The sequence below is a fragment of the Haliotis cracherodii genome, unplaced genomic scaffold (genome assembly GCF_022045235.1).
Source record: "Haliotis cracherodii isolate W230 unplaced genomic scaffold, xgHalCrac1.p SCAF_15, whole genome shotgun sequence".
NCBI lineage: Eukaryota > Metazoa > Mollusca > Gastropoda > Lepetellida > Haliotidae > Haliotis > Haliotis cracherodii.
Window position 1 is genome coordinate 7,267,891 of NW_027266270.1, and position 15,190 is coordinate 7,283,080.

Below are 15,190 nucleotides of genomic sequence, written 5' to 3' on the forward strand. Positions count from 1 at the left end.
TTGAACAACTCGTAAAGGAATCCCTTGGTCGGGTAACAGTAGGAACATGGAGGCGTTGTGTGTCCACAGTCGTTGACGAGATAGAGCCACGTTATTGGTCACGAGATGAACTACGGCCAGCAACAGTCCAACCCATAATAGTGGCAGTCGGTTCAGGCACCAGCAGTTCCGACGACGAGATCTATGGCATGAGCGAGTCAGATTGCGACTGAAATTATCATGAGACGGCCCCTCTAACGCTCTGTCATTTCCCCTACCACAGAACGTGCAGTGCATGCGTGCTTGCGCTGTTCCTTCCACGGTTTGTCCCCCCTACGTGTCATGTACACATTTCTATACAAAATTACATGATAGTTTCTTAAATTCAGATTTTGTTGGGTACAGGGTATTCATGGTCAAGTACCGTATTGATGTTTCATACACTTTTCTGGATTTCGAGTTATTTTGCAATTCATCGTTCTCATTTGGAGTCAAATGGACTGTATCTGAAAATGTACCCACATAGGTCAGTGCGTCCTTATATCTATATCTTTATCTCCAGCAACGATTCAGTGTTTGATATAATCAATTGTTTAAAAATACTTTAGTTAATTATTAACTGCAGCAAACATTGCACGTTGTGAAATAGGGTTAAATGTCATTTCTGACACATGATCTATGTCAAATCACTGCTCACATGCCAGGGACATGTTTCACTTTATTGACCAGCACTGTGATAAACAGTAGCACAAATAAGTCATAAGTCAGTGTAATTGCTCAAATCGACATCCTATCACCACAGAACGTCACGGGGTAGAACTACATCATGTCAGCGGTGACTGGGGATTAATCTTTATTGACCCGCATCGATAAGGCTTGTATATATTTGATGCTCGAGACTGTCTCGAGAACTCGAGGAAGAAGAGGATGGGGATGAGGATGAAGGGGACGCTGCTGTTGCTGGAGCACATCCTGCTCTTGTGTCTGTGTGAAGCTACACGTGAGTTGCAGTCACATACTTGTTGAGTGAGTGAGTGAGTTGGGTTCTATGCCCCTTTTAACAATAGTCTAACAACTTGAGACTTGTTTCCTGCTCGGGTGGATAGTTGTTAGTGAAGATGCAATTTCTTACTCGATATTCATAACATGAAGTAATACTGATTTAAAGCATCAGGTGGAAATCATACCTTCAAGATTAGCGATTTTGTGGGATGTAAGGACATTTTTTAAAATAAAAACAACCGAAGCCAGGACCACGCGTGGGTCCTGGGTCAATCCCAGTTCTTCGCCTTTTTCCCAACAGCCGACTAAAGTGAGAGGCTGGTTTTTCATCCACAACCGGCTTCACTGCCACTGAAGCTGCTTAGCTATACCTTTCAGACTCAAGACAATTGTTGTTACCGTTCACAAACTGAAAAAAAGTTGGAAGTGATTTTTGGAATCTCATCGTCGTATTGAAATAAAATATATCAACACTAGTCGATAGGAGTTTAAAACTCCTTAACATGCCTCGAAATTTTAACTGTTATCGATGAAAGTTGATGTACCACTGCCAAAAATAAGGCAGCTGATGAAATGATAGTGAAAGTGTAATGATGATACAGGTCTGTGATAATAATTTCGGGAGTGTAGATCAATATCTGATGTCCACCATGTTGGGCGATACGTGCACGACACCTTGATGGTATACAGTTCATTAAGTCGCGTATGGTTTAACCTTGGTAATGCCCACCATTCCGCCTCAAGACTTTCCCCTGGGTCACGTTGGCGGGTGCTGGGTCTCTGGCTTCTCTCCCCACCAGAAACCATGCAGGGGACTGAGGGGGCCAGTCGGCAAGTCCAATATCCATATAATCGTTGATTACCTTGACACGATTTGGTCTGCCATTGTCATCTTGCAGTTTCAAATGTATGCCGTCAATTCTAGCGAATGAACTATCAACTGGACGCAAATTTTCGTCAACATGTCGCTGTCCAGTCATCAATATCCATTCACAATTACCAAATCAGTTCGCCTGTCATGTGTGATACCACCTCACACCATGACACTGCCATGGTTAAGAACTGTTGCCCTGGCATACCGCACGCCGCTACGTCGCCAACGACGTTTTCTGCCATAAGCGAGTCGATTTCAAAATTTGATTCGTCTGCAGACATGGTGTACCCCATTGGCGCACAGCCCATCCCTGGTGTTGCCTCGTCCACCCCAATCCGCCTATGGTGAGCTGTAAGGGTCATACCTTTCACAGGACACCTTGCTTTTTGGCGGGATGCATAGAGCCAACCCGAACCTTTGCCGCCTATGGTAGGTTGTTAGGATTACACCCTTCACAGGACGCAGAGTTGCTTTCAGGTGGGCTGCATAAAGCCGGGCTTCAAGATGTTGAAAATCGTTTCCTGTTATTGTAGGAATTCTCAATGGATAACAGAAGCAGTTCTGAATATATTACGTAGTGCAATTAATGTAATGGGACGGTCTTGTCAAATCGTCGTTTTTGTAGGCCTGCCACGCCCGGGACTCACTGCAACCCCACCCTTTGGCGGTACTTGTCCCATAGTCGAGAAATTACACTTTGCCAAACATTCTGGCAGCATGGAATATTGACTTCCCCACCTCTATCGGTACCTCAATTCGACAAATTGTCTGTTCCTTGAGATACTGTCTCGGATGCATTTTTAAGCGTGTATTCAAAGTGATTATAAGTTCAACCTAGATAGGCGCACACACTTTGGCTTCTGTGTGCACGTGCCTGATTTGGGATGTCATTGTGATTAATTGTTGCGTTCAGATGCAGAACCAAGGGGTTGAAAATGAACACCTCAACGATAGCAACATAACACATAATTAGTTCCCTGATGTTTTGGTACCACACAATCAGTACACAAAGAAGGCAGGTAACCTCACTTATTATGTGTGTGTGCTCATGTTTTGTGTGTGTGTGCGGTGTGTGTGTGTCTCTCTCTCTCACAGGCCGTGTCTGTGTATGCGTGCGTCTGTCTGTGCATACAGTATTACACAGATACTGTTTTCATCGCATTCAGGTCCTGGTGAACGCGTCGGTCAGAGTCTACAGAAACAGCTTAAACAGGTCATTAAGCAGAAGGCTGGACAAGGACATGGTTATGGTCAAGGTCTAGGTCATCTCCAAAGACCGACAAGGCCAGGTCAAGGACACCGACAATGTGGGCATAACAAGTGTATTAACTTCCCTGGGTTAGTGTGCGACAGTGGCAACGGCAAATGTAATTGTCCTGGGGGCAAAGTCGGAGATGGGCGGGTACAGTGTGCTGATCCAGGTAAATATCAGCATTGGTAGCCACTAATATGGATAGATTTATCATGTTATGTGACGTCATTGGCGTCACGTTTCTTGTCTGTGACGTCATCATATATTATATGCATTGACGTTGCTATTTGTAAATAATACCTAAATGGATAGAATTATAATACAAATGTCCACATGTTATCGGAAATATGTGGGCCACTGGAACGTGTTAGCAGCCCGCAATTCCCTAACGACGGTCTGCTGTCTGTTCTGTTGTTATGTGACGTCATTGGCGTCATGTTTCTTGTCTGTGACGTCATCATATATTTATGTTATATCACGTTGCTATTTGCGTCCTGCATTGTTTATTCTCCCTGCAGCGTTTTATTTATAGATTGACTGTGTATTTTTCGGTTCATTGTGGTATGAATCGAAAAACAGATGTGCAAAGTTTTGTAAGAATCCGCAACGCGGATTCATACAGTTTACACATAGGTTTTTGATTCACACGATTCACACGATTCATACGATTCATACGAAAGTGTGTTATGTTTGTTATGTTTCCGCATATTCTCACAATCCTCACGTTGATTATCTGAACCTAATCTCCCAATACCGATTGTCATTGACATTTCTTTTACATGCGGTCGTTCGGCCATAGCGTTTATTTAGGAACAATCCATTTATGGGGAACAACTCGCTTGACATTTCCCTCTCAAATCAAAGTCGTCCAATTTATCATGAAATTGCGAGCTCATGTTCGAATCTTCAGAGACCGCCTCCGTGGTCTAGTGGTAGAGCTAGAACTATAAATCGGCATCAGTCCGGACTAGTACAAGCAGCCACACAAACACACACACGTGTATGCACGTCGCTATATAATGCAATAATCTTGGACGCGACGTTAAACCCCATTTCACCTCACCTCACCTCGAATCTCCAGATATGACATCATGATGGAACAATGTTTTATCGTGAAATAAACTAGGCTTCTTTCTACATTGTTCTTTGCGATTTATCGCGTAGCTATCTTATATTTGTAAATCAATGACCTCCGTTATAAGCTAAATAATACAACCAAACCCGTTTGCTGTCTTACGCATTCTGGGATTAGCAACACACTATTTAATTTTACTATAATAACGGTAACGTTTTTTTGCAGGGGATTATCATTAATTTTGCAGAAGCCCTCGGTCTGTTCAACCGTAGACCTCGGGCTTCTACACATGATTATGCCCTGAAAAATAACACAAACCCATATATCAATCATCTCCATTGTGAGATTCTTATACACCCACTACACTTATGCTGGTTTTTCTTGTCTTAATCATTACTACATATAGGGAATCACACCCGAATGTCTTTTGATATCAAATATATCAACACGAGTTGATAAAAGTGGACAATTCCGAGACTTGCTTGGTGTAGTAATCTTGAACGGGTCGTTAAACCCCAATTCACCAGTACAGGGTATTTGTATCTCAGCGAATGCAGGCGTAAGCCAGATCGGACATTGAACAATATTTTTGTTCTCTCGCTATGCTTTCTTTTCCATTAATGAGTAAGATTGTGTTTTTTAACAGCCCGTGCATGTCTCTGCACGATGTATGGCGACCCCCACGTCGTCAACTTCAAAGGCCAAAGGTTTACACTTCCGCTTCCGTGTAACCACGTGCTGGCTGATTTGGCCACGCCCCCTGCCAGACCTAATAAGGGATGCCGAGTGTTTATCACTGGTCGTGCTAAGTACTTCGGAAGGCAAAACAATTCTGAGATTTCCTATGAAAATCAAGTAGAAATATATGTGACGACCCCGTCTGCAATCTTCACGACGTTAATCAACGAAAAAGGTTTCAAAGTGAGTATAACCTACAGTCGTTCATGGCGGATACGTTTTCCCTCTTTATTGAAAGGATAATTCAATTTAAAAAGTCGCTTTCCTCCAAAGTTTGAATCCCACCTTCAAGTTAGGAGATAACTAGGAGTGGAACTACATGTTGGTTTCTAGCTATATTGACCATGGAACCGATCGTGCACCGCCAACAACATTAATATCTGTAGCCACAACACAATGTGATTTAGATTTTATAATGCACGTAAATTTATTTTCTCATTCGAAACTTTTCAATCATTTTAAAATCTTTGTAAATCCTTTTCTCAGAAACCACACACCTAGAGAGTCTAAACTTAAATATATAATTTAAAGTTATTTAAACTTTATGAATATGTTTAGGACCATAACTTTATTCACAGGAAAGTGACTTTTCACAATATGTTTATTATTAACAAATTAAAATATGTTTTCATTGTGAAAACTCAACTTCCATGGAAGGCCTGGCTCTACCATCAAGTCAATATCATTATTAAATCGTTACTTAAGCCATCAAATCAAGGGTACATGTAAATGTAACCGCAGTTACATGTATATTTGGAACCAAACGAGTAGCGTTTAAAACATTGACGCACAATGTCTCTCAGATTTGTTCACGAGTGTAAAATAAATATTTAAAAAATCGGCAAAATGTCAACCTTTAATAATCCTTTTTTGAGAAAACACAAAACCTCGAGAGCTGAAACTTTATAACGATGTGTAGGGCTTCATTGCGACTTTTCTCATGACATGGAAATTTAAATTCTTAAAAAAAATCAGTTGCGAAAAGATACTTCGCTGTAAGGTCTGACACTTAACATCAAGTCATTTGTTTTTTCAATAAAACCGATTCATTTGTTTGCGCTTCCAGTCAGGTCACTCACAGGATACGTTTTTGCATATAGCTAGAGAATTATGATCATGTTTTCAACAATCGCCCATTGTTAAAAAGTCATAACACAAGAGATCGCCTCCGTGGTCTAGAGGTAGACTGGTCGGCTCGGTATACTGTGTCTGAGACAGTGGCGTCCTCTAGGCATGCTGACTATATGTTTCAGGGGTTTCCTGAGCACCATACACGTGCTCTATGGTTCCCCAAACTGGTCAACTGCAAGATCTGCATGACCTCCGTCTGTTCTCCCGCACTAAGCTGACACACCATGATATGGCTGAAATACAGTTCAAAGCAGCGTTAATCCAAACTCAGTAACTCACAAATGATTACAGAATCCTCATTTGATTCGCCTGAGCAATGGTGTCAAGGGAAGTGACGAGGACAAGGGAAGTGATGAGGGAGGTAGCAGCGAGCTAGACAACAAGGGCGGCAAAAAACAGGGTAAGTAAGGTTTGTTTGTTGTGTAACTCCGTACTCAGCAATATTGCAATTCCATGACAGCGGTCTGTAAATAATCGAGTTTGAACCAGACAATCCAGTGATTGATATTGTAGACAACGATCTATGCCGTCCATCCGGCCATTTGGTTTGTTTGTTTGTTTGTTGTTTAACGCCGCACTCAGCAATATTCCAGCTATGAAGGCGGTCTGACAATCCAGTGATTGACATCATGAGCATCGATCCACGAAATTGGGATACCATGATATGCATCATGCATCAGCGAGCCTGACCAACCAATCCCGTTTGTCGCCTCTTATGACAAGTATAGTCGCCTTTTACGGCAAGCATGGGTTGCTGAAGACCTATTCTAACGCGGGTCTTCACGGGTCCCGACCATTTGGTCGCATCTTATGACCAGCATAGGTTGCAGGGGACCTACTCTAGCCGGGAATCATCACGGGGCAACAAGGGGTATAAACTGGCCAAGACTAATAATTAATGATATACATTGTCATTTCCACACAACGGACAGATGGACATTAAATAATTATCATATTTATCTGAATAGATTCTACATGTTCTAAAAAATGTAATAATCCATCGGCTAAACTCACTCTACACGTCTTCACGGCCATCTTTTGGAGGGATCCGTTCGTTAAATGGATCACTGGTTAGCTCCCCTGACTGAAAGTCAAGGCAACTTACGCCAAGTCCTGCTTGCATCGTCTGAAACCACTGGACCAATGAAGCAGAAACTACACATCCTTGTTTCAACATATTATGCCATCTGAAGTTGTTCAAGAGCTTTGCTTCGATTTTCAATATGGCCACCACGTCAACTATATTGAAACAAAGAGTTATGGTTCCTGCTCAGCCATTTCCCCACAGAATGTACTGTAATGTTCTTTAGTTCTCTCACTATGCACTTTTGGCAAACATCTTTTCTGTTAAAAATGCAAGAGCTAATCTTTAGCATGGGTGTATTTCGTATGATGACATATTTTGTTTAAGTCATTAGGATTGAAGTGTTTTTGCACCTTCTCGAGGCAAGGGAGGTAACTGACTGTAAAAGTCCAGTTTCCACCATTGCCGAACGAGGCTGGAATTTCAGGGCTATTCAGGGCCACCGGTGGTTATTACGAGTTATGCCCCTGCCACGTTCCTGCTATGTTCCTCCTACTGACCAGTCAGATTCAACCTCTCATATCACCTGCTTTGCTTTAAACAAAATAGTGGCGCCCAGTCAAGACGATCTGATCGATAATTAAAATGTATATTGTAATAAAATGGGTCCTACTTCACGAAATGCATTAACTCACGTGAGCACCTTTATTTAAAACATGAAAAGGTTTGCGAAATATCTGTTGACGCCCAGTTGGCGGTACAAATGCTTTGCAAATTCTGCAATCGACCGAAATCTGTACGGTAGTTTTCGTTACGCAATTTTGATTATAATTTGCATAAGACTCGTTAGTACAGCCAAAATATAATTCCATTCTAGTTCGGCAAGGGTTGTAAATGGATTTTTATAGTCAGTTCACTCCATTGCCTCGGGAACATGGTGTTTTTGTTAAATAATCGGAAAAACTTGTATGGCTTTCGAAAAAAATATAATCTTCTTGGAAGGTATAAAAGGACCAGAGTTTAAACTTTGTGTAAAGTCAATATAACTGTTGCGTGTTGCATTAATGTTGTAAAATAGTACATTCATTCCTTATATATTCCAAGAACATTTGAATAGCAACGTTTGTTAAGTGTCTTTCTTCGTTGACAGCTTGTCGTAAAAGGCAACAGCCGGTTTGTGTGGTCAGGCACGGTGACTTGATTGACGCGTATCATCGTATCCCAATTGCGTGGATCGTTGCTCATGATGGCTTGTCTGAATAAGACAAATAATAGTTCTTCACTGTTGGTTTTATTGACATACAATCAATATTCTGGACTGTTTTCATTAAAGCTATGCAACAGTACAAGACCGGCAGGAGACGGCGTCGCGGAGCGCGTGGTCTTCGTGTCAACACCCAGACTGACGAGGATGGATTTCACCAAGTCACTATCCCCTCCTGTCAGCTGAATGTTAAATACAGGGCCCACGATGGGGCGTTCTCTCTCCAGACACCCCTCAGGTGAGGTCCACATGTGCTTCATTTATTGAACATTTTCTTTATTATTTTGTGAAATAAAATTCAGCATCTTTCTTACATGATGATTCCGGTCGGTCGGGTAGACTAGTGGTTAAAGCGTTCGATCACTACGCCGAAGACCCGGGTTCGAATCCCTAAACGGGTACAATGGGGGCAGCCTATTTCTGGTGTTCCCCGCCGTGATATTACTGGAATATTGCTAAAAGCGGCGTAAAACCATACTCACTCACTCACTCACTCACTCATCATGATTCCGTGATTTTACAACCCTGTACAATACCACATGGACAGGCGTATCAGGGGATTTTGTTTCCATGTAAATAAAATATTACTATTTATTAATTGACATCAAGAACAGTTTTTACTTTGGTGCCATGGGAAATACTTCAGTAATTTGTAGCGTAATAACAAGTCTTTTTCGGAAAATATGTAAATGACTTTACATTTGTATATAATAAATTTAGCTAACAAAAAATAATTAATACTTCACTTCAGGAATCGTAATTCGAAACATTGCAAGGGTCTCTAGAAATTGGTTTCAGATTATGGCTAGTTCAAGACCGAGATTGAGAATTTGCTTTGGTTGTAGGATCATGTGATCACATATATAAATTAAGTCACACTCAACAGCCATATTGTCCACCCAATCTACATTATATTGCGATATCCAATGCCCACGAATAGCAACGGGGCATGGGGCGATGCTGTACACATGGCCCCAGAAATTTGCTGTTCATACTTGCGTTCTTTGTAGTGCCAGGATCCGCTTTCACGGGTCCGATTTGCTCCACTTATGATCCTTGGTCTGTCATAACCTTCTGTGCACATGGACTTGATCTGTGACCTTCTTCGCGACGTCATTTCCTCCTGTTTTGAACAGTATTCCCGTTATATCACGGCGTGTCAACTTGATGTGAGAGGAAAGCCCGAAATGATGCAGGTTTTTGGCGTTTACCACTTTGGTGAAGCCCAAAAGCACGAGTATGGTGCTGAGAAACCTTGAAGCGTTATCAGGACTAAACTGGGATTCGAACCGTTAAACTTTGGTTTTTAGCACGCCTAAGGAACGCAACTCTGCACAGAGATGACTCGACCAATCTTGACCTCCACAATGATGGGGAATATGCGGATGAGGTGAGGTATTGTACGTATATATCGACGTGCATGCACGTGTGTCTGTGTGTGTGTGTGTGTGTGTGTGAGTGTGTGTGGGTCTACATGTCTTTGTGTATACATGCGCGTGTGTGCGTGTGTGTGTATATACCTACGGTTGTGTCTGTGTGTTGATTGTTTGGTTGGTTTGTTGTTTAACGCCGCACTCAGGAATATTCAAGCTATATGAAGGCGATCTGTAAATGATCAAGTCTGGACCAGACAATCCAGTGATGGACATTATGGGCATCGATTCACGCAATTGGGATCGATGACATGCATCAACCAAGTGATCCCGTGTATATGTGCGCGTGTGTGTGCGTGTATGTGCGTGTGCGTGTGCGTGTGCGTGTGCGTACAGCTCAACACGTTTAACCCGCTCAGAGACAGTATACTGACTCTGAGGATGGAGAGTAAGCAGGTCATGTGACTGGTTCTATCTGTGTCTGCAGGTCAGATGAAAGGCGGGGTCTGTGCGGATGGTGTGGCGGCAAGTCAGACCGAGGCAGCTCCTCGTTGACCCGACAGCAAACACTTGAACTGGTTCTAGCTTCACTGTACGCCGTCAGCCCCATCGACCACACGGACGCCAACATATACCCGTAAGTATTGTGTTTGAAACTAGGACCCAACACAGCAGCATTCGTCACCACCCGCCCCTTTCCGTGACCTGTAAGAGGACTCGTCCCCCTATCCATGAATTTCATGTGCGAAAATACGACAAACCAATCCGAATGCGCGTATGACTTCAAGTGTTTCGGTCAAAGAATCCCCCGGGAATATTGTTTTATATTTCATACATGTCTTCCACCCAAAAATGTATTGCAACTGTATAAATACCGTAATTCCCGATGTATTTAAATAACATCTGGAATATATACTGAGTCAAATTAAAAACTTCCCATTTTTAAAAGTAATCCCATATATGATATACAACGGACAAATGTATCAGCGATGGTAATTTGTAATCATTAATATCCAAAGAAGGATTTTAATTAACGGTGGTAACCATAATTTGTTCCAAGCACCTACGGCATTCGGTAATAACATCAACAGTTTAAATCATAAGTTCCAAGCACGAGAATCTGATGACACGCAAGTTCAGTAGCGTGTATGGCAACCAAGTGCGTTGACAACTGCCACACAACGCCTCGGCATGGACCTTGTGATGCTTGTGAACACATGATTGGGAAGACGACGCCATTGTTGCTGCAAAATGGTGCCAAGATCTTGCAAATTCTGTGGTTGGTTCTGGTGAGTGCGCAGGCTTCTGCCAAGAGCATCCCAGACGTGTTCGATGGGAATGAGGTCAGGAGACCTTGACGGCCAGTCCATGACGTTCTGAAGGAAATTCCTTGTCACAATTGCTGTGTGGGGTCTGGCATTGTCGTGCTGGAAGATCAAACCGGGTCCATGTACTGCCATAAAAGGCAGAAGTTCTGGTGCCAGTACCTGGTCGCGGTAAGCAGCAGCGTTAAGGTTGCCACGGATGACAAGAAGCCTGGAACGTGCATTGCCACAGAAAGCACCCCACACCATGACACTTCCGCCTCGAAATCTGTCAACTTCCTGTACACAACACTGGGCGTAACGTTCATGACGGCGCCTCCACACCCTCGCCCTACCATCAGCAAATCGAAGATTAAATAAGGATTCATCACTGAAGACGACTTGATTCCAATTCCTCTGAGTCCATCGTAAGTGTCGCTGTGTAATTGAGTCAGAATCGGCCCGCAGTATGGCCTTCGTGCTTGAAGATGAGCAGTTCTCAGACGGTTTCGAACAGTTTGCGCACTCAGTCTACCCCTAAACACTTCATTTCTGGTTGATGTAGCCGTCAAAAATCGGTTACGGAGGTGACGTAAGACAATCTGACGATCCTCTGCATGTGACGGCACACGTGGTCGACCTGGCCGAGGGCGATCAGCGGTGGTACCCGTTTGCTGTTCCCGTCTGCAACATGCCGATGGCACGTTCACGTTGCACATTTGAAAGGCGTGGCATGACAAAGGGCCGTAAAGACTTTTGTTTTCTTGTGTTTTTGTTAATGTTAATGACTGCTAACAAGTATGGCTGAAAACACGTGCGGTATTATTGCCACGTGACCAGTTGCACGTGAAAAACCACTTTTGCGACTATAGTGCTGTGCGCATGATTTTAATCGATTCACCTGCACAAAAACGGGTGTTATCTGAAGACAATACGTGGCCATAACTGTTTAAATAAACAATAAGGGCCCACAATGATAACTGGTCAAAATGTTAACATTTTAGGATTGTGAAGTTTTTAATTTGGTTCAGTATATATGAAATGGGGGAAAATATACGTGAACCATTACGCAACGAGTTCTTTTAACTATGGCCCTCTGCGCTAAGACGGAACCCGCTCGCAAAAATGGCCACGAGAGGGACAGGGGGCGCTATTCGGCTTGTCCCGGACAAACACGAGTTGGTCACGAATGACACAGAAGAAGGACTTTACCAGCACGGACCTATCATGCGTATTTTCATTTCCGAAACTACTGTAGATGCTGGAAACCTGATGTGACCTGGTGTGACCTGATGTGACCGCTGTAGGCTAAAGTCACAGCAATACATTCGTTAGCTACATCCATAATGTGGCCCGCTCTCAGTTATGATATGAAGAATATCGATATGATATACATGAAGTATATTTGATTGCATTGAAGACTATTGTGATGCTATCTACATCCTTATGTACGGTGGTCGATGAAAGATGGACAATTGCTGTCATGGCACAGCTTGCATCTGTGTCACAGTTGAGGTCAACGCTCGTCCCTTTCCATGACCTGCAAGACGCGCCCGCCTATCCACAATGTTCATTCGTCACCACTCGCCCATTTCCGTAACCTGCATGAAGACACGTCCCCCTGTCATGTGCGGAAATACGACGAACCAATCAGAATGCGCGTATGACTTCAAGTACTTCGGTCAAAGAATCCCTCCGGAATCATTTTTGATTTTACATTTGTCTTGCATTTAATATACCCAAGATATATTTAAATGTCTTCAACATATGAATACATATGATGTATGGAGGAAATAAACCTGCATCATTACACAACGAGTTGACATGTCTTGTAGCTATGTCCGTGTGCGCTTAGACGAAACCCAGTCGCAAAAAAATGGCCACGATTTGGGCACAAGTCGCGATTCGGTTTGTCCCGGAATAACACGAGTTGGTCACGAATGCATCAATGTTGTGTGCGAAAACGCGACAAACCAATCAGAATGCCCGTGGGACTATAAGTAGTTTGGTCAAAGAATCTCTCCTTAATATTCTTTTGTTTTAAGTATAGTTTGCCTTTAGAATAAACCAGGGACTGCCTCCGTGGTCTAGTGGTAGAGCGTCCGCCCGGAGAGCGGAATGTGCGGGGTTCGATCCCCGGCCGCGACATACCAAGAGACGTTAAAAGATGGTACTTGTTGTTACCCTGTCTGGCGCTCGGCATTAAGAACTAAAACAAGGACTGATCGGCTCGTAGTCAGTATAGTGTGTCTGAGTGGGGTATTCATGTTAAACTGCGGCATGGTATCTCAACATGCTGGCACTATGCGGGTATCAGTCCGGACTAGTACAAGCAGCCACACACACGTGCATGCACGTCGCTATATAAGAGCAATAATCTTGGACGCGACGTTAAACCCTAGTATGCCCGTTTTATATGACGGCGTGTCAGATTAATTGCGGGAGTATGTGCATGAGTGAGTATGGTTTCAGGTCGTTTTTAGCAATATCACGGCGGGGGACACCAGAAATGGGCTTCATACTTGAAAAAAATTGGACTGTATAATAAATTTTAAATATGTATGTGAATAAATCAATACTTGTTTTTAAATTTGGCTCTGTCCAGGGTTTAACGCCGCTTTTAACACTATTCCAGTTATATCGGGGCGTGTCAGCTTAATGTGGGAGGAAAGCCCGAAGTGATGCAGGTCGCAGACATTTACCACTTCGGTGAAACCCACGAGCACGGGTATGGTGCTGACAAACCTAGAAACATAATCGGGGCGAACCGGGATTCGAACCGGGGACGCAACCGTACACAGCGAATCGCGGCGCATTAGACGACTGGGCCACCCGTGCCCCATTTTATAAGAAAGATATGTTTGTTATAGGCGCATGTAAATACGCGTCGCTATAAATGATTAACTTTGGAATTGTATACTTCATCTGTATAAAATAAATCTTCACATGTTCCATTTTCAGATCATGTACAGCACTGACGGACACCTTCGCCTCTTGTCCACTCCAAAGACGACCACTTGCAACGTCATTCTGTGGTCAAATGCTCACCAACTCGGATGTGAATCGCTGTCTGGCGGGAAAGACGGGGAAAGAGCACGTGCAAGACGTGTTTGCCGAATGCTACAAGCTCGTCTGCACGAGACACACACAATGTGCGACCTACCTGGCGTTTTTCAGAGACTGTCTTTCTGAAACCCAGGCGACCGATCTCGTCAAAGACAAGCTATTCTGTAATTGAATGGATCGAATTTCATAAACGAAATTTGTCTTGAACCGTTAGCCACACTGTATGGATCACGCATCTGTAAATCTTTTACTTTGCTATAGAATTGTCGTTCTCTGTCAAACTTTCAAGCTATTTTCTCTGTACCAACTATTAAGTTGACTATTGTCTGTTGTACAATATTGGAAAATTAAACTCATCTTCAAAGGTTTTAAAATGGACTGTTATTTCTCAATCTTATTAATGATCTTAAACTCGATTATTTACAGATCACCGTCATATAGCAAATGGGGGGGGGGGGGGGGGGGGCAGGGTACGGGTGTCCCAGTTGTCTAAGGCGCCGCGATTCGCTGTGCAGAGTTGCGTCCCTTGGGCACGCCAAAGACTATGATTGTGGGTTCGAATCCCGGTTCGCCCCGATTATGTTTCTAGGTTTGTCAGCATCATACCCGTGCTCGTGGGTTTCACCGAAGTGGTAAACATCTGAGACCTGCATCACTTCGGGCTTTCCTCCCACATTAAGCTGACACGCCACGATATAACTGGAATACTGTTAAAAGCGGCGTTAAACCAAACTCACTCACTCACTTAAAGACATGGGGCCGTCGCTGATTAAGTGTCTAACAAACGCGGATCCATAGAGTTGGTGTGGTGAGGGGGAGGTCATGTATTGTAAATACAAGCGTGTTACAACTCCATTATTCGTACATGGCAATCCACAATATTTTGTTAAATAAAAAACAAACAAAAAACGCATGCATTTAGCTGTTAAGCCATGTCATCTTCCTCTTTGTCGTGGCTGCTTTTTGTCAGAACTGAATTGACCAAAAAGGCGCCAAGGAGATGCGTCGGGTAGTCGTGGCAACGACTTATGATCGTGGGTTAGAAACCCAGGCTAGACCCAACTATGTTTTACAGCACTTTACACGTTCTCATGGTTTCATCGAAGGG

General features: G+C 43.3%; 1 protein-coding gene across 1 annotated transcript; it reads left to right on the top strand.

The window, feature by feature from the left end:
* The first annotated feature begins 905 nt into the window (after positions 1-905).
* Positions 906-14,427, top strand: LOC139461766 (uncharacterized). Its single transcript, XM_071243225.1, has 7 exons — positions 906-979; positions 3,022-3,276; positions 4,829-5,103; positions 6,343-6,451; positions 8,409-8,577; positions 10,200-10,349; positions 13,978-14,427. Exons 1-7 carry the CDS (start codon positions 907-909, stop codon positions 14,252-14,254), a joined length of 1,308 nt encoding a protein of 435 aa, XP_071099326.1. The 5' UTR covers position 906; the 3' UTR covers positions 14,255-14,427.
* Positions 14,428-15,190: the final 763 nt, after the last annotated feature.

Bases quoted from the DNA above. Each gene is read 5' to 3' on its own strand.
- LOC139461766 (XM_071243225.1), top strand. From the start codon at position 907: ATGGGGATGAGGATGAAGGGGACGCTGCTGTTGCTGGAGCACATCCTG. The intron at 980-3,021 runs GTGAGTTGCAGT...CATCGCATTCAG, and splicing joins GTGTCTGTGTGAAGCTACAC to GTCCTGGTGAACGCGTCGGT. The intron at 3,277-4,828 runs GTAAATATCAGC...GTTTTTTAACAG, and splicing joins GGTACAGTGTGCTGATCCAG to CCCGTGCATGTCTCTGCACG.